Below are 25455 nucleotides of genomic sequence, written 5' to 3'. Positions count from 1 at the left end.
TAAAAGATTGAGACAAGTGTGAAAGACACTTGAATAAAGTCCTGTTTGCAGAGATTTTGTCACGTAGAGTGTGAGGCACCATCACCTACACAATTGACATAGAAATATTAATAATTTGTTGTAGTTGACTAATATTGATTGATGTTTGTCAGAACCTAATTGCACAAACAGGGGAAGCTTCATTGATTAGGGTGATTTCGCGCTGGTCAAGAATTCACTTGGGAATGTGAAAATTATTTTTGCATGAGAAAAGTCGGAAGGTGCAAAACCCTTAATATTTCGGATCTTGAATTACTATTGTTTTATATAGAAAAGCAAACAAGAATTGATATATGTTTTGGGTTGTCAAAATTTAGTGATTTGGAAAGCTACAAGAGGAATTGTAAAGGAAAATAAATACAGATCTTTATGATCTTTTAATGAGAAAATAAAATTTCAAAACAACAATCCAACTCTCATCATTGACTAAACATAAACTGTTATATTTGAGATGTCTTAATTGCTGTATGGCTCCAAATTCACAATTCAAAGGTTCATCGCAGAAGGCGAAAGGCCTAGCGCTGGAAGGTGGGCTCAAGTCTGAATTAAATGATCATTAGAAAAATATTTTGGGGTCCAGTACCCCATTATTAGTTGATGGATCAAGGAAGGGCTTTGCTTCATAAAACAAACTGACATATCCAGAGGCAATTAAAAGATGGTGAAAATAATGATTCCTTTAGAGTCATGAAAAAGTTTGATGTCATTAGTAGTGCAAACTCATGTTCAGTTTTTGAAGGGGAGTACATTAAAATTCCAAACAAATAACTTCTGTTATTAAGGTCTCTTGCCTTGAGTGTTAGGGTGTCTCCTAACAAGATACCTACATTATACAAATCATGGGTAATGTAAAATATTGGTCTACAGGGCTTTTTTAAATAGAAATATGTGCTTCATGGGAACCATGGTGTGACTAGAGTAAAACCAAAACAGGGGCTCAGTTCTAAAATATAACTGAAATATGTGGAGTAAAAGAAGCACACTTTTTATTACAAGAGGTGTGCACAGGTAAGCTTGCTTTCTGCTGAGTACAGAACAATGCTGCACTCAGCAGAAAACAGGTCTAAGGGCCCTGTTACGACTTTTAACGCAGCAGTGGCCTGGCGGTACAAACCGCTGCACCACAGCCCCCGCCAGATTACTACTTTTCAGTGGTCTGGTGGGCGGGCAGTATGGTGATTCCCCTCTCAGTGCCCTTTCAATGGTGGCGTGCCTTTGAAAAAAGGCTCCGCAGTGGGAACGCCTCACAAGGTTCCTGCAGAGCATGGACTTGAAAGTCCATGCCGTGCAGGAACCTATATGCATGTACACAGGGGGCACATGTTATGCCCCCCTGTGTGCATCTACATAAGTTTGAGGCTCAGGGAGGCTCTGTAGGGTCCCCTTTGTTTCTGCTCCGCCATGGTTTTCATGGCGATGGAACCGCCATGAAAACCCTGGCAGAGAGGAAACTCGTAATATGCTTGGTAGGACCTTGGCGGTCCTGCCCCAAAAATTGCAGCCTCTGACTGCCACTACAACACCAGGGAATGGCAGTTCCCTGGCAGAGTGGGCAGTCCCAGGACAGTCCGACTGCCCAGGCTGTAATCGGGCAGTTGTAATGCCCGTGCGGCGCTGGCTGGATTTGCCATCACCGGCTAACCACGAGTCTGGCGGTCCTCAGACCGCCAGACTCGTAATAGGGACCACTGAAAAGTAGTAATCTGGCGGGTGGGCAGGGGCGGCCTTCGCACTGCCGCGCCACCTCTCGCCAAAAGTCTTAAAACCTAAGAGTGCATATTGCTTGCGACAAATACTATTAACCTCTTGGACTTAGAAATATTGTTCTTTAGCTTGCTTGCAAACAACATTGTCTTTTGTTGAATAACATTTTCAGTAGGTTCTGGGGAATGTGCATACAAATCTTTCTTAATTCACCAGTGTATTCTGCTTAGCATTTAGGGTCCCTTTTTTTATCAATGTGTGTTAAAATTATAAATCTGCAAAATGAAACAGCCACAGAAAGCATTGCATAATGAGTCATATTTTGCCTTTTCTGCAACATAATTTAGCTAACTCTGCAGAATAATTTTCCCCTCCACTGCTTCATAACTCCGATAGCCCAAGAGATCAAAAGAAATTAAAAAAGATGTGCACATTGTAGAGCTGCATATTTAGGGAATTCACATCTATTACTTTTAAAAATACCAAATGTATACAACATAATACGCCCTTCTGCCTTTGGAAATTCTGTAGTCTCAAATTTAGTACACAAGGCATATTAATTTCAACTACCTCGCACCTGTCAGAGGATGTGTAATGTCCAAGTGAAGAGGGAGATGAAAGGAAACAAATGCACATCTGCGATAATTTAGCTAATTCCATTTCGAAAAAAGAGTATAACAGAAATTGTGTCATCCGAATGTGAGATGGGGTAAAAAACCAAAATCTTCCCCAGATTACCAAAAGGCTAGTTCTTTATACAGAAATGGCACTGTAATAAATCATTTTTCACCTATTAAGTAACCAATAAAAAACATGTCAGTGTTGTTAATATGTGATACCCCTTAGGCGACTCAATAATGTGTTAACAGATCAAGTTTAACATCTGCTGTGGTCTTCCAAGCAGATAATGTGAAAGTACTGAATAAAAAGCAATTCTCTAAGATAGACCAGGGGTTTGGATGACAGTAGTCGCTTTGCATTCTATTGAGCAAGTCTAAGCGACAGTACCATACAGACTCATACAGAAACCATGAAGATACACGCATGGTTGCTGAAGAGTGAAAAAAATGTTAACGAAGCAAAACCATGGTCGGCAAAGTCCTTGCACCGAACAATTAAAGAACATGAAAACATAACTGAAAACAGTATGACACCCCCATTCAATACATAGAAAAAAACAAGTAGGCATAGAGATTGGTGGAAGGCTAGAAATTTCTTGGGCCTCATTCCCGTGCATCGTTTCCCCAGCCTGCTACTCAGTAGAGAGACCTGTCATAGGGAAACGAGCTGTGGCCGTACTACAACAGGCGCATGTATAAACACCCCTATCAGAGTGGACTACCTAACACCATGCCCACACATCTCACCCCGTATATGAGCAATGACACACAGAAAACGTACTTCAACGGGCAGTGTTTTAAGTGGAAATATAGAGATCCAGGTAATGAGTATTCATAGTCCCTGCCTGATACCAAGCGGTGCCCGTACTCTCCCGCTAAAGGTATTGCACCAGCGCTGACAAGTGATAACATTCTCCTTTTCCCTTCAGCCCATTTAAAGCACTGAGAAGACGAAAAAAACGGAAACAAGGATATTGCAACGTGTGAAAACAACGTACCCACAGCTACCCTATAGTAATTACAATTACATAACATTATAGAGAAGTTGCCAGGTGGTACTCCTCATAGCTGCAGTCATTTACCTGTGAAAGGACAACAGGAAACAGTGCATTGTGTTTAATCAAATGCCTCAGAAATAACAGTTAGCAATACTTTAAAAAGCTGCAATCCTTCCCACCCCGTGAAGGAGAACACAGTGATTGACAGGGTAACGTTGCTGGGGGTTTCCAAAGGATGAACAGTGGACAGGACCAGGCACAGGTCGAGTTTGATGTCACAGTTCAACACAAACTGGCTACATGGGTATGCAACTACCAGGATGCCTCAAAGGAAATGATCCAGAAGTGGGGGGTAGCATTGCATGAGTTGCAGCATGCCACTGTGAGGAAAATCAGCCAGAAACGCCAGGCAGTGCCTGTGCTTACATAGGCCATGGACAAGATGTTAAAAGTACAAAGAAAGTGAGGTGGGTTTGGAAAAATGATAGATGTCATGCATGTGAAATTCTGATTGCCCAGCAACTTGGGTTAGATGTCAACAATGGGTGGTCCTGTCAACAAGATTATTGTCTCCTAGAGTTATAGTAAGGGCAGTGGCAGAAATCTGTCTATAGTGTGGGAGTGAACTTTCCCATTGTGTCTGTACTGGCACCTCTAGGACCAGTAGACACAAAGGCCCCCCTTCCTAAGTGCAAGCTGTTGGGGATGATTCTGTAATACGTGTACAAGCATTACTTTCCTACCCCAATATCTATCAGTGTCTATTTATATAGATCAGAGTAGCCTACTGGCCAATAACGTTACTACTTCAGCAACCCCCATTTCTGCAGGAATTGTGCCGGATGAAGTAATGATGGTGACAAAGATCCGTGGGAGGTGACATAACATATCATATGTTCATTGGCACCAGCCCAGGGACTCTTGAAGGTTTTTAGTATTAAAAGAAATTCCATAGCAGCAGGCTCTCTAACACTTCCCCAGGCTTGTACTGCCTGTCTTTGTCCTATTATAGGAGTCTGCTACAATGGCAACATCTGACCACTGAATGCATCAGTATTTGTGGTTTTGGTCATAACAGAGATTGTCAGTGGGCATCCAGGATTGGGATTTGACCATGAAGTGTAGCATGAAGGGATTTACAGCATGTTTCCTACCTTCAAGTGAGTAAACCTGTCTACTACATGTGCCCAGATGCAGATACATCTGTGGTTGAGCACATGGATATCCCCCTCAATGGTGTATTGCATCAGGGTAGATGCCCTGTAGTATATCCTCTATCCCCAGAGGGTCAGAAGGACTGCCATTTCTTTAGGGTTCATTCAGTGTTACCTCTGACTTACGGTGGGAGTCATGAGTGGTGGGAGTACAGCGCAGGGATACATTTTTGTGTGGTCTACTCATGCAGCAGGGCATATTTGCTGTTTCTTTACATTCTTCTAGGATGACAGCATTATCCCATCACCACTGTGACAATGCACAGACTGGCATCACATAACAAATGGAATTTGAAACAGATGAATACCATCCATATGATACAGATGAATAGGGGCTTCTGGAGCTTCTTGATTATCCTGTTGTGCCATTCTTGGTCTACAGTATGAAAGGGAACTTACTGATATTGTAAATGTCTCACTGTGGTTGTTGTATTCACTGTGGTGTCCAGGGGAATGTGACACTCCAGCAGATACGACAAGCACTTGTGGAGAACATGCGGCCATTTTCAACTTCCGGTCTGGGCTCAGTGTTAACTTCCCTTAATGATGAAGAGAACGATAAGCTCCCCAGTGAAGTTTGAGATGCAGATGCTATCTTCACAATTTTCTTTCTTAGTTAGACTTTGATTCAAAAGCCATTCGTCTCTTTCAGTAGGTAGAGCAAAATCTTTTAAAGTAAATGCAGCTGTAAAAAACAACTGTAATTGCTTTGTTTGTACAGTGACTTCTTCAAAGGCTACTATGATAACCTAAACATCTGTGTCTTTCAAAGCATAGAAGAAACAATTACATGTACTAGCCAGGCATGCTTTCAGAAACCTAGTAGTTTTGGGGCGTTTCTGCTATTAAAACATCTATTCCCATTTGTCTCTCAATAGAGAAGAATTGGCTGTGTTTTGGGAACGTTAGTGTTTCTTCCTCTGAACTGCAACCTCCGGGCAGCAGTGGGCATGGAGGACATTGGAAGATCAAATTTATTATTTTAACTCCAGTCCAAGAATATTTGAGGAAAGAGCAACCTTCCCCAAATATTCCAAAAGGCTTATATACTATTCAAACTCAAGTCCTGGAATATTTTAGAGAACATTCTATATTCCCAAAGTCAAGTCAATTTTATTATGCTTGATTAATTAAAACCATTGCATAAACAAAACATATAAAATGGTTAATGGAACAGATTAAAATTTGTTAAAACGTCCATATTTTTAAATTAGAGTAGGCGTGATTGAGAGGTAAGTATTTTTAGCAAGGGTGAAAAAGAAGCAATTTTGATTTGCAGAAAGTGCTGCCGGGGGTGTGTAGCTCAGGGCAAAAAGTAGGAATACTGTGTCGTGGTCTGTTAATTCTTCAAAAATAGCAGTCTAGTTCCACATCTCATGCAAAATGTTCTTTTATCCTTTTCTATTAATCGTACATATTTATTTCAGAGAAAATGCTAGGCAGAGTACAGAAAAAGAGTCCACCCTATGATGTAAGAGTCTTGGTCTGATATTCTTCAGTCACTACCCACAGTGTGTGGAGTTTAGTTGAATGCATTCTGGAACTGTTCTGTTTTGAGGTGATTCCTGAAAAGGTTAGTTTAGTTACTTACGACGGCTTTATTTCAATGAGTTCCCCAATCTAAGGGGCCTATTAGGATGGCGGGCAGACTTTAATCCGCTCGCCACCCTGCAGTGCTCGGACCAGCCACCCAGACGTGTAGCAGTCCCGCTCCGCTGATTAAGATGCGACCGCCACCCTGGCGGTCGCATTCTGCATATTTGACATTGCAGCGGGTGCCTCTTACAGCAGCACCCGCCGCAATGCCAAATTAACATGTTGTGCATTCCCATGCACAACATGGCAGGCACCGTGCGGTGCCTGCCACCTTGTACATGGGACTGCAGGGGAGTACCAAGTGCACTGCCACCCCACCCACCCTCCCTGGGGGCCCGCAACGGGTCCCCAAGCAAATCCCCGCCAGCATTTCCATGGCGGCATCGCCGCCATGGAAAGTCCTTTAAAACCATCCATCATAATATGGATGGCAGTGCCTTCTAGGCACCACCACCATATTGTGCCCCAGCTCCGCCCGGCCCCGACCGGCGGAAAACCGGTGGACGCACTTTGCGTCCACCATGATACCCCCGCCATAATAATATGGCGGGTGTAAATCAGGTTGGGATGGCGGGCGGATAGCCACCACCGGGCCGGCGGTGGCGATCCGCCTGCCATCCAATGACCCCCTAAGTCTCTGGACTCCCATTTACCAACCTTTATGTTTACCTATCTAAAGTCTTGGGGTGGCATAAGGTTAGTCATTGCGGAATTCTGTTGGGCACATAGTGGGCTGCTATTCCCAGCAGCTATCATGGGCCTCTGCCCTGGTGAGCCTTCAGCATGGCACAAAGAATTCTGAAATTCATTCTTTTATTTACGGGGTGTCAGTAGATGCTTTTATGGTTCGTGTAATGTAGTTGCACTGTATGAGGTTCAATGTCCTGGAATTAAGGCGTCTAATCTATATTGCCATCATTATAGTCATTGTATTAGTTTGATACACTAGCTACATTCACCTCTATTCCACACACACAAACAACAATAGAGTAAATGTTGTGTTTCATTCAAGCAATGATAAGAAGTGAGTTCGAATGGGACAGTTTTTTATATGACAATGGTAGATTGTGCATTAAGAGAAGTAACTTTCATAATGATAATGCATTAAAAACATGGAAAGATATGTCATCACATTGTAAATTCAGATTCACAACACCATACTGGAATGGTCCTTTAAAAAAACATAGATTTCCACACTCAAGTATATATAGTTAGATATCATAAACAGATGCAATATAACTGCCAGGCTGCTTACAGGCCTTCTCCTCACTGTATTCTCCCCTTCTTTAAGCATCACCTGTCCCACCAATAGACACAGTCTGTTTTTGAGAAAAGGTCCCCATTTGGGATTGTAAATGCAGTGATGGAGCTTTGCTGTCCCTTGCAGGTGACCATACCTGCATTCATAGCCAATCACCGGGAATCGCAAATAGCAGCCTGCCTAATTAATATTCATTAGAGAGGTTGTTTTAAAAAAATTAGATTTCCGCACTCAATCTGCTAATGGATAATTGGCGATGCAGCATCTTTACACATAATTCACAGCACACATTTCATCCCTGTGTGCAAACCAGTTGGTGTGCAATTTGCGCTTCTTGATCTATTAATAGGAATTTGTACATCAAGCAAAAAGTGCTGCCCTTTGGATTGACTGGGAGGGGCAAAGGAATGAGAAAAACAAGTAAAGGCCGGTGTGTCAACCAGTGGGAATACAGCAAAACTTAGAAAATCGAAATAAATCCACAACAAAGTGAACTAAAGTCAATAGAGAGAAACATCAAAGGTAAGGAAAACGGTGATCAATCCACTAATCCAATCCAGAAACGTGAGAAAAAGACTACCAAACTATGTTTTACAAATATTATTCCAAACACACTACAATTCACAGATTGGACGTCAAGTTTTAGTGTTCACAACCTTTCGCGATGCCATTTTTACAGTTGACTTTTGCCACAACTACAATATTTTTTAAACTGTACAGATGTGTTGTTCATAGTATTACAAATCATTCTCCATACACTTCCCTGAAATACAACCTGTAGCTAAAGCTCAGAATTAAACAGCAGAGTTCGTAATTTGCAAAGGCTACTAGCCCTCATTGGTACACCACAGAAAAGTACATAATGCATGCTCAGTGTGCATAGAAGAAAGTAAAAAAAATGAAAGAAAGCCCTTCTCTAAAGTGAAACCATCCTCTATGGACTAAACTCCTGTTTATTTCTAACCTTACACTCGGAAGATACCAGCAAACGTTCCCAGGATGTCACATTGTTTTGCACATTTACATCAACTATCCACAGTAAAATCTTAGTTTTACGTGCATTATGACTTCTTATACCCTATTTCATCTATGTTATGTTCACAAAACTATGTGTACTCTGAAGTGGCCACAGTGTGACGGGTGCGTCACTATAGCAAATGCCCCTAGTTAAATAATTGCATTTGCAATCTGAGAGTCATAGGATTAAATGCTATTGGGATGACTGTGAAAATATGGAGCATACTGCATTTTGCACATATATCTACCGGATAAGAGGCAGAATCAGGATTTTATAGTACAAAGCAAGTTCATCTTGTTGTTTTTTAAAAAAGAGGTCTGATTCTAGTTTATAGAATCTGCCTGTTTGAACCATTTGAACTCTGTGGTGGAGACTTCATGTAAAATTAATCTGTGTTACTGTAAAGATGCTGTAGGCCTCACGGTGGCTGACGTGATTTATTCCATAAATTGGAGCTATAATGTCAATAATTTAGGCAAAGCATACACTTTTAAAAAAAAACTTTCATACATTAGGGTCCAGTTATTAAGATTGCGTAGTTGGTACTGTAGTTAAAAGTGAGGTGGGAAATCAGAACTTAAAGCCAAGAACAAATGATGCTCACGTCATTACATCCGGAGAAGCGACTTCCTTTTGCAACCTGTCAGCTTTAAAGTGACACTCATTTTAGTTTATGGAATTATTTTGTGCCTTTGCTTTTAATCTCTGTAGATAAGTGAGAGCTCCACAGTCAAAATGTACATACCCAAAAGTCTCTCAATGACTAGATATTTTGGCAAAATCTCTTGACATCTTTTGCAAGAGTGTATCGTAGTATGCAGATTTTATGGGAACTGTATTTTTCCTACAGCGTATAACTTTACGACTGTTCTCCTTTCCTTTAGTAAACACAAGGAGATGATGGACGTAATGTTGAAACTTTTCAGACACTCACCCCCAGTCACAGATCTGGGTTGAATCCATCATCGTTCTTTAGCTCACTTTGCCACCTCAGTTCAGACACAGCTATATGCAAATCAGTCTTGATCCTGTGCCTCATGGGAACAGTCCAGCCCGAACTGCCATGCCAGGTCTTTCCTGAATTGGAAACAAGCATCCTGGGACCGGTTTCGGGGTAACACCCCTTATCAGCCAGGCTAGCTTGAATCCAGTGGCAAAGTGAGCAAGGGACCGTCCATCATCTCCTTGTGTTTGCTCCTTTTCTTTAGTGTCATCACTGCAGCTTCATGGTATTTCCATTTTACTGAGCTTTGCAAACTGCAAAATACATGTTTTTATTATTGAAAAGCATGCATGTTAATGACTACACTTCTAGATCTCCTATAGTCCATTACCACAATGTTTTGGGAGTACATCAAATATTGATGTTAAACTCTACATACAGCTCCTGACTGACCACTGTAGCGGCTATAATCAGATCATTTTCAGATCATTTCAGATCAGTTTCAGTTACTAAAAACTGACTGTACCCTTTCCTTGAAGCATGTTAAGCATACAGCTTGTTTTCATCGTGTGCGGTGTATGCTGCTGAAGCAGTATTTACCAGTTCCTTCATACATAATGAGGCATGCAGTTTGTGATCATCAGGTACGGTTTATGCTGCCGCAGCAGTACTTACCCGTTCTGTTAGTCAGTGCCATTGACCTACAAGCAGGAAGTTGGGTACTCATCCATAGTAGAATAATCAAGGTTCCAAAGTGCTTCATGTCTTCCAGGGCTCATGCAAACCAAGATTCAGATAATGTGCTGCAAAATAGAACAAAGAACCTATATTAAGGCCGACCACCAAACCAATCTGACACAAAAGAAGTATTGTTTTAGACTAGAAACTTAATTTTTGGTGTGCAACGTTTAATGCTCATCTGCAATAGACATTCCAGTCTAAGTTAAATACTCGTTTGCATACTTGATACATGCGTTGTGGTTTGCCCTGTTTTTCACCCTGTGAGTCATGTATGCGACGCACAACCACAAATCTGTGGTCATGAGGCTTTTGAAAAACCACCATTGATATGGTAATTCTTCTAAATGCTAAACATGCGCCATAATCTGCTCTATCTGTTTCCCTCTCCATCAAACAAACAAAACTAAGTTATGTGATTTCCACTTGTATTTAAGTTCACAGAAAAAGACCAAGAAAGTGAAGGTTTGTGAAAATAGCTGGATGTACATTACTCACTAACACATCAAACCAGCAGCAAGGCGTTTAGAAAAACCAACATAATATTCCTGTGTAAACCTTTCAAAATTCTAAGTTTGAAACCTCACATGAGCATGCAGTTCACCAAAGAAATCCCATAGGATGGTCTCATTGGCTTCTCATAGTACTTTAATTCAACTCAGTAGCTTGCTACTTGTAGTATAGATTAGCGAGAAGTAGTAAGCAACTACTTATCAGTGGCGTAATGTGGGAAGTGCAACCAATTTATTTTAAAAAGGAAATCTTTAATGACAATTTTCTAGATTAACACTACTTTTATGCATGCCTTAAAGCCATTCTCATATTGTACGTGTGCTATGATGATGATACAGGAATTATGCAGCATGAACTCTATTCACAAAGGTTAATTCGGTCGAAATTGTAAGTTTATGGCTGAAAATACCTTTCTTATGTCTGCGACGACTCCACAAAGGGATTTGTGGCAGGCGTAAATCTATTCATTACAACAGATTTCTCTGCCACCGGTGACGAGCTATCAGAAGTAGTAACTCCTATTCAAGGAATGGGAAATGGCCTTTCCAATGTGTAGTTTGCCTTGGAATTTTGCATTCCCACACTTTTATCCAATCATATTTTTACCCTGGAAATGATTGGAGATTTACTTGAGCCAAGGACTACAGTAACCCCCTTCTAAGAGGGAGAGGAGAAGGGTGCACGAACACACTTCGTGGTCGGGGTAGGGCTTTTTCCAAGGGGGGGAATGTTTTTCTAGCAAATCATTTATTTTTTTTACATTTGCACAAGGTGTTACTTTCACCCTGTGCGAAGTTCTTTGCTATATAGAACTCTCTACACGAGGAAAATAGGAGCCTGCTGCAATTGTGATAGTACATGATCAGTGGTAAAGCTGGAAACCTGAACTTGGCGCAGGTGTCCAGGCATACTTCCGGGATGTCTGTGAACAGAAAAAAAATTACAAGAACACTCAGGTCGTGGTGTAGATCTGAGGTCACATTTGATGTGCCCTTTGACAGAGAAGACAATAAACTGGTACCCCCTACATAACTGGTGCACATCTCAACTACTTTTACCAGGCTTTGACAAGTGGCAGAAATGATGGAGTTTTAAGGTGAAGTAGCTGCACCCGGTGGTGATGTCTACTGCCCTCCTGTGTAAATTATGTTTCATGCCTTCCAGTAAATGTGGCGCTTTTGCATTTATTTTCTAATCAATAGCAATTTTCACATATTAATTTTAGTTTCAATAATGTTGTGTTTAAGTGTTGACGTGTTCCGGATCAGGGTGGACATGGTCTGAACATGGCTGCACATTGCATGTTAGTTTTTATATTAAAAATGAACTTTTTCAACACAAAATTCCACATTTTGCCATTACGTTGCCCTTGCTGAAGACAGTAATGGAATCCCCCGGGTCTAAGGTCAGCAGCTTGGCCGCTGGAAAGCATCTCTGTCCATTCATGAACCAATATGGACATGGTCTTAAAATAGGTTCTTCATATATCAATTAGACTAAATCTCGGCATGAGATATACTGTTCTTGTGGTTAACGGGGCAGACCCGTAGCTAGTCCAGGGTACATAACCAGATATTAGTTATGCATATGAGGAAATTATACTTCACTTTAGAATTCTGTCTATGATTGAGTGCCAAATATAAATCAGGTGATGGACAGGTCAGTGTGAAGATTCAGAAAAGGTTTTCAAGGTGAGATGCCAGACTCTTACTATTTCACATCACAACATAGTTTCAATGAACTCTCAAGTACAGATTCAAAAAGTTAGACCTACAGGTATATCAAAAATAATTACATATTGTTCCATAACTGCGATATACAAATACAGGGAATCAGGTGTAGATTATTCCACATGCTTACAGCCCCAGGATCCATGTGCTGAATACAATACAGAGTACAGACAAGAAGAAGCAAGAGGCAGAAATTCTATAAGCAGGATATTTAAGGACAGCAGCATACTACAATGAAGACTTGTACTAGAGTCAAAGTCAGATGGTATTTGGACAAAATATTGAGCAAACAAAATTGAGATGCAGAAAATATCGAGTTTTTAATATCGTGATCCACAAATATCGTGATGCAGGAATATCGTTGACAAGAATGTCGATTTTCTAAGGTAAGTAATATCAATGTAAAAACTATCTAATGGCATCATTACGATGTCGCCTTAAAGGACTGGGACACAATTTGGATGGGATCGCCCTATTGGCGGTCTGCAACATCCATTTTACAATGGCAGCTTGTGCGGTGGGTGGAAAAGGGCCTCAGTACAAGCTGCCACTATAAATGAATGTTTTTAAAAATCCCTGGGGTGAAAGGGGAAGCATGATGAGGGAAGGAGAAGAGAGACATGGGAGGGTTACATTTAGAAGATTGGAAACAAGGTGAAGGAGTAAATGGAGAGCGTTAGAAGTCGGGGTTAAAGCATGGCTACCAGCCACAGCGTGATAGATGGCTACTCATGTTAACTTAAATAAGCGGGGTTTGAACATTATATAGAATGTATTCCCAGTTGAATTAATTATTAAGATGAAGAATAGAGGGTAACTTTAAGCACGAAATGTCGTTGTAATTGGCTGTTTTAAATTGTAAAAAAATTTTTGGATTGTTTATTAAAGCATGTGTAATTGTTACTTGCCGTTTTCCCTGACGAAGGGCCCTTGAGGCCCGAAATGCATTGGATTTTAATAAACTGCTACGAATGAATTTGGCCTAAGTCATGTTCTTGAAGTGAGGTTCGGATGGCCCGACAGGAACATTAGAAATCTGGAAAATTGCCTTTTCTTGCATGAAGACTTAAAAAAATTTTTTTCAAAAGGAACACATGTAATATTTGTCGAACAAAACAATAGTTTTGAATGATGGATTGAAGGAATAACATGTTGCAAATGCATGTATAGGCAGGCACCATGGTGCCTGTCACATGGCGCAGGGATGTTTAGGGGGGCACAGGGCTGATAGCGGAGGGCACAAAGAGATAGGTGCCCTGCTCGGGGGCCCAAAGTCACTTTCCGACAGCCTTTCCATGTCGGAAAGGCCGACATGGAAAGGCTGCCAGAAAGTGACATTACAATCCTGATGGCGGTTGGTTCCATCATCATTATGGGAATATGATGGCTCCTGATGCTCCGACGGGCTCCTTGAGCCTATCGGAAGCACGGTGGACGGTCCCTCTGGGTTGCATGCAATGTCAGATATCAGTAGGATTGCAACCAACCGTCGACATCATAATCGGGCCCTGTGTTATTTAATATTGTTCACAAAAATATCTATGTTGTTACTATCGATGTTAAAAATATCTATTTTGTTAATATCATTTACATAAATATTGTTGTTAATAATATAGTTTTTTATTATTTTATGTATTTAAGTATATATTTTAATTGTATATTTTATAAATTGTATAATTATTGTTAATGTTTTTTAATATAGTTTGTACATTTTTAGTTGTTTTTAATTTTGTTTCATTGTTTATTTAATTTTCAGTGTCGTAGTGTGCTGTGGGTTTTGCAGGGGTATAGGGTGGAAAGTATTTTAATAATAATTAGTTAATTATTTTTTTTTATAATTATTAATTATTTAATTGAAAATTAATTATGTAGATTGTGTAATTAATTTAGTTTTTCAGTTACGTTTTTTCGGTGAGGGTTTTGGGGTTTGTAGGGGTATAGGATGGGAAGTGATTTAATGTTAATTCATTAACGATAGATTATTAATTATTCATTATTTAATTGATAATTAATTATGTAAATTATGTACTTAATTTATTTCTTAAGTAATGTTTTAGGTGCCGTTTGTGGGGCTTATAGGAATACAGGGTGGGAAATAAATTAATTATAATTAATTCATAATTAATTAAAATTATAATTCATTATTTAATTTATAATTAATTATGTAAATTGTGTATTTTTTTAAATTATATGTCAGGTTCGTTTTGTTGTGTTTTATGGTTACTGGGTGGGAAGTTAATTAATAAATAATTTATTGATAATTAATTATTACTTTAATATTCATTATTAAATTGATAATTATGTTAATTGTGAACTTATCATATGTGTTAAGTTATATTTTAAGTGTGTGTTGCTTAGTTTGTAGAGGAATGGGGAAAGGGTTTTTAAGTTATCATAAATAAAAAAAAACTGTTCCTTTATTTAAAAAATACATTATTATTAAAATGTTAATTGTGCTATGCTTAATTTATTTCCATTCCATTTTAATTGTAGGCTGTTATGTTTGTGGAAATATAGTGTCGTGTTTTAATTATATTTATAATATTTGTGTTAAATGATAATAATTATTTAAAAATGTAATATGCGTGTTATTTTTCTATTTTTTGTTCAAATTATGACATTCCATTTTTCTATTTAGAATTTTATATTTTCAGGTATTTAATACAGCTGTTAAATATGTTATCAGTTTGAAGTAAAGTACTTTCTCTGTACTGTACCAGTTAATGGAGTGGGAATTGTAAATTTAACCTCTTATGAGTTCAACGCTTTCTCTACTGTTGTACCTAATGGAGCGGGAATTGTAAATGTAACCCCTCCTGAGTCCAACGCTTTCCCTTCTATTGCACACACTGGAGTGGGAATAGTAAATTTTACCTCACCTGAGTCCAATGCTTCCCCTACTGTTGCATCGACCGGTGTGGGAATAGTTATTTTTAACCTCTCCTGAGTCCAACGCTTTCCCTACTGCTGAACAGACTGGAGTGGGAATGGTACACTTAACCCCTTCTGAGGCTAACACCTTCCTTACTGTTGCATCTACGGGAGTGGGAATAGTTAATGTAACTCTTCCTGAGTCCAGCACTTTCCCTACTGTTGCACACAGTGGAGTGCGAATAGTAGATTTTAACCCTCTGAAGTCCTACTCTTTCCTTTTTGTTGCACACACTGGAGTGGGAATAGTACATTTTACTTCTCCTGAGTCCTACGCTTTCCCTACTGTTGCCCACACTGGAGTGGGAATATTATATTTATTATTCTTGGAGTTTAATCGTTTTTTTAGTATTGGTTACATATGTATAATTATCGTGTGTTTATATATAAAATTATATATTTTTATATATAAAAATGCATGTAATTTGCAACATATTTTAGTAAAACATATTTTTATATATTGTTTACTGTTTTGTGGATAATTAAATTAGAAATATTTTTCTTTTCTTGCAGTTTATGTGTTGCATTTATGAATTATCTTTATATGTGTATGTAAACCTATATTTATATATATATATATATATATACATCAGTAGCAGTCCGTGGAGGGAGTTCGGTGGGGCAGTGAGGCGGGGCGGGGGAGCGGCAGGGTGGGGAAATGTAAACACTGGAATATGGATGAACGGAGGTAAGTACACATTTAAATAAATAAAACTAATTCCTTTGCGCGCGCTGCATCTCAAAATGCGATGCAGCGCACGCAACAAAATTCATTTTATTTGTAATTGTCTTTGTATTTGTATTTGTCTGATACTTGAATGAGTTTACACACAATCCTTTTTGGATATAGCCAAAAATGAAGGGTCTTACTTGGGAGAATGGTATGTACAATTAAAGATTAAATACGGTTTTTAGTGTCTCATAATAAACACAAGAACATTACATTTTGCTAGTTAAAGTGATGTTAACCTAATTACTATTTTATCCACTTATTTGCCCTGTTTCTGTGACACTTGGTTAATGTTTTAGTTGTATTGAAATGAAAAATTGAACAACCACTGTTAAAACACCCAACTTCTATCGCTCTAATTAAATTCTTGTGCACATAACGCTGCGATGGACATACACTCCTACTACTCTGCGTTGCACCTATTGATTATCAATGATTGGTGGTGTGACCTCAAAGGTGATCCAGCATACGCGGTTGAGAAGTGAGGCACTCCCCAGCACGCTTACCTATATGGCGAGGGTGGGATGGGCACTCCCTCCCCCCTTCAACCCAGGTGGTCCTAAATTTATGGACATGCTCCCTTCGTCGTGTGGGCTGGTGGGGAAAATTGACTGTGTGGACACCTCTATGGTAGGGATGCATGCTGCAGCTGGTGGTCCATGAAGGGGGCTTTCAAAAGTGGGTAATTCCTGGGATTTCCACTCTGGAGGATGTGATGCGTGGGACGGTCTTAAAATCACTCCAGGAGCTGCAAACAGAATATCAATTGCATCACAGCCAATTCCATGGGTACTTGCAACTCCACCATGCTTTTATCCTCTATGTCATAAACCTGCCAGCTCTCCATGAATGCAGCCGATTGGAGGGTAAATTTCTTCTGGGTGACCTAGGGGATCACAGAATATTGAAAGTATACCAGTTGCTCATCTCTAACAGCCCAGATACACTGCATGTTCTCAGAGCAGTGTGGTAGGCAAATATTGGAACGCTAGACAATGATGACTGGACTGAGGCACATGGGGGCACGCCAAAAGGAAGCCTCCAATTAATACAACTCAAATATCTCCACAGATCATTCTACACAAGACACCGCCTATGGCGTATTGGGGTGATATCTTCACTGACAAGTGTCCACTGCCATACTGAGGCGGGTACATATTTAAATATGTAGTCTAACGACTAGGGCAGTCAACCTCATTTCTGGGGAACCAAGTTCAAGTCTCAGCCAAGATGCTCAACATCCTGTGATTCTAGGCAAATCACTTAATCTACCAGTGCCTAACAAAAATTATTGTGTCCTTGTGTAACGCAACTGGTGCTCATGTAAAGCGCTCTGATACCTGATACCTTCGGGTCACGTTCACGCTATATTAAAAAAATACATAGTGGGGCTGCACCGTACAGGACAGGTTTTGGACCGGCATGACGTCTTGCCTGGGAGAGGTCCTCTCAAGACCCACAATTTGATCCTCCTACATGTCACGTATGGTGTGGTGGGAACAGAGTAAAAGACAACTCTTGTGTCTGTGTCTGACCTTAGCAAAGAGCAATATAGCCAAAGCATGGAAAGCCGAAGTCCCCCCGCCCTTTGCAGTTTGGAGAAAAGGAATGGACCACTTTATGGGGTTGGAGGTCGTGGTGTATCAAGTGAAGGGAAATACCCAGAAACACCATCAAATTTGGCAGAAGTGAGTAGATTACAGGGGAGTTGTTTTGAAGCCTGGTCGCTCCTCGAGATCGTGTATAGATGAGGAAATTCAAATATACATATATGGAGGAATGGTGTGAGGGACAAGCAAAAGACCAAATTGCTGCAGATGTTATGTTTCACTGTGCTGTGCTCGTGAGGTACGGCTGGGGTCTGATGTGCAGGTTTTGTTAATATTCATGGGCATGTTGCTACTATCATCCTGTGTAAATTCGTCAGCCTACAAGGTTATGGACCTTTGTCAAAACCCGATAAAATTTGTTTAAAACAAAAAAAAACATCTAGCCACTAAGGCTGATTTGGACGACCAATAACACAATGAAAATGAACCCTAGTGCTATTAGGCAAAGCAGTTGGGAGAACTTGCTGTTTGAGTTATTATTGTTTAATTACAGATTTAATGGCCTCAACTGACCTAAAAATTTCAACATATTGAATAGGGTCAGGAATCATTTTCATTATCAGAAAGGAACACCTGAAAGGTCTCAACTCCCTTACAGTGCACTCCATAACCATGTCAAAAGCAACGAACCTGTGGTGCAGATTAGATTATAATTTGAACACGAGCCTCAGGGTAAAGTTGTTGCTAAAATGTATCTTAACACTATGCAACCGTTGTCGAAACAAAAGAATTCTTGTATGTAGCCATTCTCAAAAACGTCTTGCACCAACAGCCCAGATCATAGTAGGTGTAAAAGTTAATTATTGCAAAATTCATCATTCTTCCTTCCTGAACAACTAAGTACATATGCCACAGAAATGATGGACCTCTACTTGCAGAACAGATAAATGGACCAGCCGGGCATCATAGGAAATGCCGGAATGAGCATATACAAATAAAAGCACACCTTAAAAAGAAAAATGAAGTGACCAACTAAGTTAACCACATGAACCTACTAACAAAAATAGGTGGGCAGGAAAACATGGTGGATGGGTTTTCCTTACATCTTTGGAGGAACTTATAGACTGCATGGCTCATTGTTCGGGCTTTTATGGAACGCACCCGCAGACAAATGTGTTCTTGATAAGGACACCTGATGGACTCAAACTAGCAATGGTAAGACATCTGTTCTTCTGCCCCCGGGAATACCTTTATGGCTGTCCAAAAAGTGCTGCTCCCCTAGTTAAGTCAGACCAGTCACTGAAAGAGCAACAAAAAAGTGGAACGCTGTGCGTCTTCTGATCAAGACGCTAGTCAATGGTTTATTGGTACATGTCCTTCTTGTGGGGCAGGTATGGCTAGAACATAACAGGATCTATTTATTTATGTTTGTGGACATGTTAAGAAGAGTAGGAAAGACTTTTTCAGATATAGCTCCTGAAAACAGCTATACCTGGGTCTCTTCTCATGACCATCACCCTTTGCCTGGGCCTCACCTTCACGACTGGCTTCATATGGTCCAAAGTACCTCTTTATTGCTGATCCCATACATATATGTAATCTCATCAAATCTCTTCAATAATGACTCACTGCCACTATGTAGGCTGGCAATTTGGATTAACTCTGCAATAAATGACCCCATACCTCTAGCTCAGGTGCTTGCTTATGGGAGATGCGGAGTAATTACTTCATTTATTTATTTTGTGTTTTATATAGGGTGAACATGACCAGAAAGGGTGTCAGAGAGCTTACCAGAGATATAGCGGTCCCAAATGAAACAGTAGCAAGCATCATACACTTGCGAATGAAGAACAATATAAAACAATATATAAAAACAGTGCCAGTAAAAGTGCAAACAATAGTATCTGAGAGTGACTGACTATGTCAAATTACAAATTTCCTTTTTGACCATTGAAGGACTCAGAGTTCAAAAGTTTAGCTGAGTGCTCGCCTCAGTGGCATAACGAATAGGGGACCCTGGAAAATATTGTTTAGATCCTAGAGTGCTTCATTCTGGAAGTCATAGAGGGGCCCTTCTGAATTATAAGTTTGTAAGGAACGGATGAAGAGTTAATAGACAGACGATTAGGCAATTTTCTTTTTTAGAGAGTTAAGGTATGAATTTACCCATTAGGAAGATCTTATCTTCCTTCTTGGATTTTGAGTGGAACGGTAGTCTTCTAATGTATGGCTGTAACAAGTTCCAGATTCTGGGTGCGGTGCCTGTGAAAGCTCTGCTGTATGTTTTCTTCTTCTAGAAGAATGGAGCTTCCAGCACAAGATCTTTTGTGCACAGGAGTTCCTGCCTCCTCCAGATATCACCACTTTCTGAGCTAGATACGCGGTGTTTTTGAGTGAAGCACCTTATGTGTGATGGAGGCCAGTTTGAGTTGCACTCTAGCTTCCTATGGAAGCTAGTTCAGAGCTTTTAAGTGCGGAGAGATGTTATTGAATTTTCTAGATCCAGTTATAAGTCTTGCATCTGCATTGAGACTGGCTTTTAGCGGAGCTGTTGAGATCTTGAGCAGGCCAGATAGAGTTGAGTATCCGTATTCGATCCTCGCGATGACCAAAGCCTGAAATGCCATTTTGAGGTCTTACGTATCTAGGAATGGTTTAAGTTTTCTAAGACAACTAAGGTGGTACTGGGGGATTTTCGCCGACAAGTTGATGTGGGTTCGCATTTTCAAGTTCATGTCCAGTGTGACTCCTATTGATTTGGATGAGTCCACTAAGATCGGGGTGCAGTTAAGCGCGGTGATCAGTTTGGCCCATTCCTTTATTTCGGAAGAGTTTTTTTTGGGGGGGGGGAAATAGCAACAATTCTGTTTTTTGCGCGTTCAGTTTAAGCTAATTACTTGTTAGCGAATGTATTGTCATCTTTAGTGCTTCATTCATTGACTTGATCTTCTCCAGAGACGAGAATTTTATGTAGATCAGTGTGTCATCCACGTACATATGAAACAGGATGTTGGCGTGTCTTCGTTTTTCAGCCAGAGGTTCCAAGTAGAGGTTAAAGAGAGATAGAGAAAGAGTTGATCCTTGCGATATGCCAATTGTAATAGGGGACACCGCTGATAGCTTTTAATTTACTAAAAATCTTTGTAATCTGTTCTCCAGGAAAGATTTAAACCATTCGAGGACGGTTCCTGACAGTCCCATCCTGCTTCTGAGTTGATCTAGCAATTTATCATGGTTTATAGTCTTGAACGCAGACAAGAGGTCCTGAAGAATTTTGAGACAAGATTTGTCTTGGTCTAGAGCTTGCAAGGCATCATCTACCATATGAAGAATTGTAGTTTACATACTATGGTCTGGTCTGACACCCGATGGCAGCCGTCCATAAGATTAAATTTAGAGATGTGTTGGCTCAGTTGTTCATGTACACATTTTTCTAGCACTTTCGCTAATAGCGAGGATTTTGGATATGGGCCTGAAATTATTTGGGTCAGCAGTTTTCAAATTCGGTTTTTTCAAGATGAGGATGACTTACCCAGTTTTTAGGACGTCTGGTAACTTGCCTTGTGACAGAGAGACATTGATTTTCGCAGTCCGGATGGGGACGACAAATTGGTGGGTTGTCGTCGAGAGTTTTGAAGGTAGAGGATCATTGAAGTGGTTATTACGCTTTGAAGATGAGAGGATTTTGGAGATGTTGTTGTCATTATATAACTTAAAGGAAGACCATTGCACTTTTTGGAGGGGGTGTGCAGGTTCATCGATTTGCAAAGCCGATAGGGAAGGTAAGTTGATAGCGGCTGCTCTAAGCTCACTTCTCAGTGAGTTAACTTTGTCTGTGAAGAAAGACAAGAATTCCTCACAGTTTATTAGGGGTTTTCTTGCTTCTTAAGAGGATTTGGCCAATTTATTCAACTGAAGTTTTACCATTTCAGAGAGTTTACGTGGTCTATTTTGAGCGTTCCCAGTTCGAATCTAATTCTTTTTTTGATTTGAGAATCCTGTTGTTGTATGCGTTTCTGGTCTTTCTTAGTAATTTTAGTTGAGGGGATGATGGGTTTTGCCTCAATTTCCGTTTGGTTAGTCTCAGAATTCTCCTTTCCTCGTTCAGGGAGCCACTAAACCAAGGACTTTTGTCTCTATCTGTGATTCTTCTCAGTTTTAGAGGAGCCACTGAATAGATTGTTTCTGACATTGTTGCATTGTAGTGGTCCGTGAGTTCACTGACGTTTGTTATGTTGGAGGATGGGGGAAGATCCTTCTCACAGCGCTCAGCCAGTTTCTCATAGTCTAGGTCTTTTGTATCTTTAATCCATCTCTTTGGTTTGACATTTCGGTAGTTCTTTCCTTATAACTCCTGGAATTTGGAAGGTTATAGAATGGTGGTCTGATCAATCGCATGGACAGATCGAGATTACAGTGACTGCCATTTACTCAGAGATGATCTATTCTAGTGTAGATCCTTTGCTGTGGGTTGGGAGAGTGCAGGCTCGGGTAAGAATTTGGTCAGCTAGGAAGTCTTTAAAGACATTAATCTGGTTATCGTTAGGATCCTCCCAGTGCAGTTTGAAGCCACCCAGGAATAAATCATTGGACTGGGGGTAGGAGTTTGCGGTGATGATTTCCAATAGATGGTCTTTGAAGGTGTCTATCTTACCTGGAGGATTGAAAAAAGTGTGTAAAATGCATGGAAGATTTGCTGTCTTTCTTATGGAAGATATTCGCAGAAGTCAAGTGGATCAGAGTTTAATTGCGTAACTGCGAGATAGTAGCGGTGAATGCAGGCCATACCTCCCCCTTTTTATGTTTGTCTGTCTAGTCCCACGATGCTGTAGTTCAGGGGAACTAGTAGATCCATGCATGGTGACGAAGTTTCGCTGAGCCAAGATTCCGTTAGGACTACCACGTCAGTTTGTTGGTTTGAAATTAGATAGGCGATGTTGGATGCATGCTTCACTGCTGATTGGCAGTCGAGTAGAAGACTTAGGACCAGTTTCCGGGGGGTTCCCAGTATTTGAGTCATGATCGGGGTGGTTAGTGGAACTCTCTTCAGGTTATTGATGTTTAATTTTCTATTTTTTGGTATGGATGTTCTATTCACGTTGATTTTGACCATTCCAATTTTGTTTTTGCCTCCCAAACCAGGGAGACTAGAAGACTCGGTGTTGGTTCATAGGACAGTAGTAAGGCTAAAATTTCTTCTGATAAATAGATACTGAAGTTGTTGACGCAGGTGATATTGCCTCTTTATAATAAAAAGAGAGAGTGATCCCTTATGCCAAACCGAGGGACTAGGGTACTACTGACATGTACCATCAGAAATTTCCCAGTAAAAAGATATAAAAAAACTGATTGTGAGAGTCAAACTACCATAGGCAAACAGAATGCTGTGGGCAACTACAAGTGTGGCACGTGTTCCATTTACCCACGCTGTATTGAGGCAACAATTTGAATTTTAATGGCAAAGCGCTGACAGCTAAGACGCTGAACAATTGTCGGAGCAAGAACGTAATATACTTGCTTGTTTTCCCATGTGGTATGGGCTACGTTGGTGAAACAGGCAGAGAGTTGCACATTCGGTTGCTAGAACATAAATCAGCATTGAGAAATAAAAAAGAAAATGCACCCTTGACTGATCACTACTCGACAAAGAACCACGTCTGTAATCAGTTAAGTTGGTTCATACTTCAAAAGGTGTGCATAAGCAGGAGAGGAGGGAATTTAGATGCTATTAGAAAAATGCGAGAACAATGGTTCATGTGTTATTTAGACACCATAGACAAAGGACTCAATTCCCGAGAAGAATGGATGAAACTGATTGTAGATCAGTAATTTCTCTTATTCCCTGTGTTGTACTGTTAAGGTTTACCAATCGAGATTCACTCCGATAAAAAGGTAGCTAAGTTCTGATAAGATAATATATATAATGACTAGGATAATAAAATGTATGTAAGATAAACAAAAACATTAACAATCTAAGGAGTAGGGATCATAGACTATGACAAAAATACAAAATCTTTAGATTACCGGGACTACAAGTCTTGATCTATATATATAAAAATAAATAAAAAATAAAATAAACAAATAATAGTAGTTAAAGAGAAACGGAGTTCTGTAAAATATCAGAAATATCAAAGAAGATCAGGGACAGGAATGTAGTGCATCTCTGGTTACTTGTGTCCACCGATCTCCGGTAGCAAATAAAGATTTAGACGTCAAGCTGATCCTAGAGTAGAATACGGTACAATGAATAAGTGTGCAATCGAGTATAGCTCAATTCTTTAGTCAACCAACATAGTGCATTTTCAATAAAGTGCATGGAGCGGGTAAAAAAAAAGAGTTAAGCTTTAAGCCGATGTCGGAATACGACATACCATTCACATTTCTGCTTCCGGGTCATGATAGGCAGAACATGAGCTAGTTTGCGCTGTAACAAGTGTACAATACTTTCGGGTAAATAGCAACAGAGCCAGCGGCTTTGGTGTAGCACGCTAGAAGAAACACATGTGCGATCTATTACAATCCAGTCCTTCAGCCAATCAAATGAAAAGGAATTGGGTATTTAAACAGGGTATGTAGACGTTATTTTTACTTGCATGCCTGTGGTAGAAGGACCGCTCGGAGCTTTGTTATCGGATGAATTTAACCCCTTCGCCGCGGCAGGAATTCCGCCGCGGCGCTGGGGGGGTTTGGGGGCAGGTGCGGTGGCGCTGTGCTCGTGACGGATCCACTCCGTCACGAGCCACGGTTGAGCTGTGCTCATGACGGATTGGTTCCGTCACGGCGCCGCCCACTTACGTTAGACGCCCGCACAGGTGGGGAAAAGGCGCCGCGTGGGCGGAGCGACAGCCAACGGCCGCGGCATGACGGAACCACTCCGTCATGAGCACAGCGCAACCTTGGCTCAGGACGGAGTGGTTTCGTCATGAGCGGGGAAGGGGTTCAGGTAAGGAAGGGATGTAACTGGGGATAACTCTAAAGTTAGGGAACATTTTGCTGGTTTTTCGGCCATCTATAAGAGAAAAGGGATGTTGGGCTTTTGTCTTCCAGCACATTCAGACCGAAGGCACGAATAGTGACCACCATTTCGGAGTCTCTGTCTACATATTAAGAAAACTAAAACTCCTGTTTAAAAGAGAATATCTGAAATCAAATACACGTGGAGGTAGGATTGTCTGCAAACTTTGATTTAAATTTTATTCACAAAATGTTTTTAATGTAAAAGTGTAAAGACTTTTTGTTTTCTTTTTATTGTGCTTTTATGATTGCTTTTGCTCAAACATTCGAATAAAGCTTTCTTGATTGATTGATTGATTTAAATTAGTAACATATTAGTGCTATGTAAGTAAGAAATGATATATATAATACCTTTATTTATAGACCTCTAGAATTATGAAACGTCATATGACGGTTGAAAAAGGAACTTCATTGAGCTAAATGCAGAACGTGAAGGCTACATTACCTAAATCCATCAGGTGAGAAAAAGGTCCACAATGGTAAAATCTTCCTAAAAATTATTATTTTGAATAAAGCAGATAAAAGATGGGTTACACTGATCGGTGGTATTTTTCTAACTATAGATTTTCAGGACCACGGGCCCACAATATGCCAGGCTGAACAAGTGATTATATGCATCAGTAAATTTAAAAAAGGTAAACTTTGAATTTCAAAATCATGAATGTACAGGAAGACTTACAACTTGCATATTGGAGGCACCGCTAATGCGATGACACCCTCCGTGTGGACATCCTTAATGTTTGGGGCGGTCGCTTTGTGGAACAATTGGACACGGATTAAATCAGCCCATTTCATAAATGCAAAGTTATACTGTATGTTGTAAGTTTAGGATGGGATGAATATCATTCCGAAATTT

At 40.2% G+C, this 25455-nt stretch overlaps 1 protein-coding gene across 2 annotated transcripts in view; it reads right to left on the bottom strand.

Annotated features, from left to right (window-relative positions):
• COL19A1 (collagen type XIX alpha 1 chain) overlaps positions 1-25455 on the bottom strand; it is a 2198704-nt gene that overhangs the window by 2140951 nt on the left and 32298 nt on the right. For both annotated transcript variants that reach the window (XM_085610910.1, XM_085610909.1), the window contains exon 2: positions 10069-10196. In XM_085610910.1, the coding sequence (XP_085467036.1) occupies positions 10069-10156 (88 nt within the window). In that variant the 5' untranslated portion in view covers positions 10157-10196. The remainder of the gene's footprint in view (positions 1-10068; positions 10197-25455) is intronic.

Source organism: Triturus cristatus, chromosome 6 (assembly GCF_964204655.1).
Source record: "Triturus cristatus chromosome 6, aTriCri1.1, whole genome shotgun sequence".
NCBI classification, from domain to species: domain Eukaryota; kingdom Metazoa; phylum Chordata; class Amphibia; order Caudata; family Salamandridae; genus Triturus; species Triturus cristatus.
This window is presented reverse-complemented; position numbering and strand designations above follow the sequence as displayed.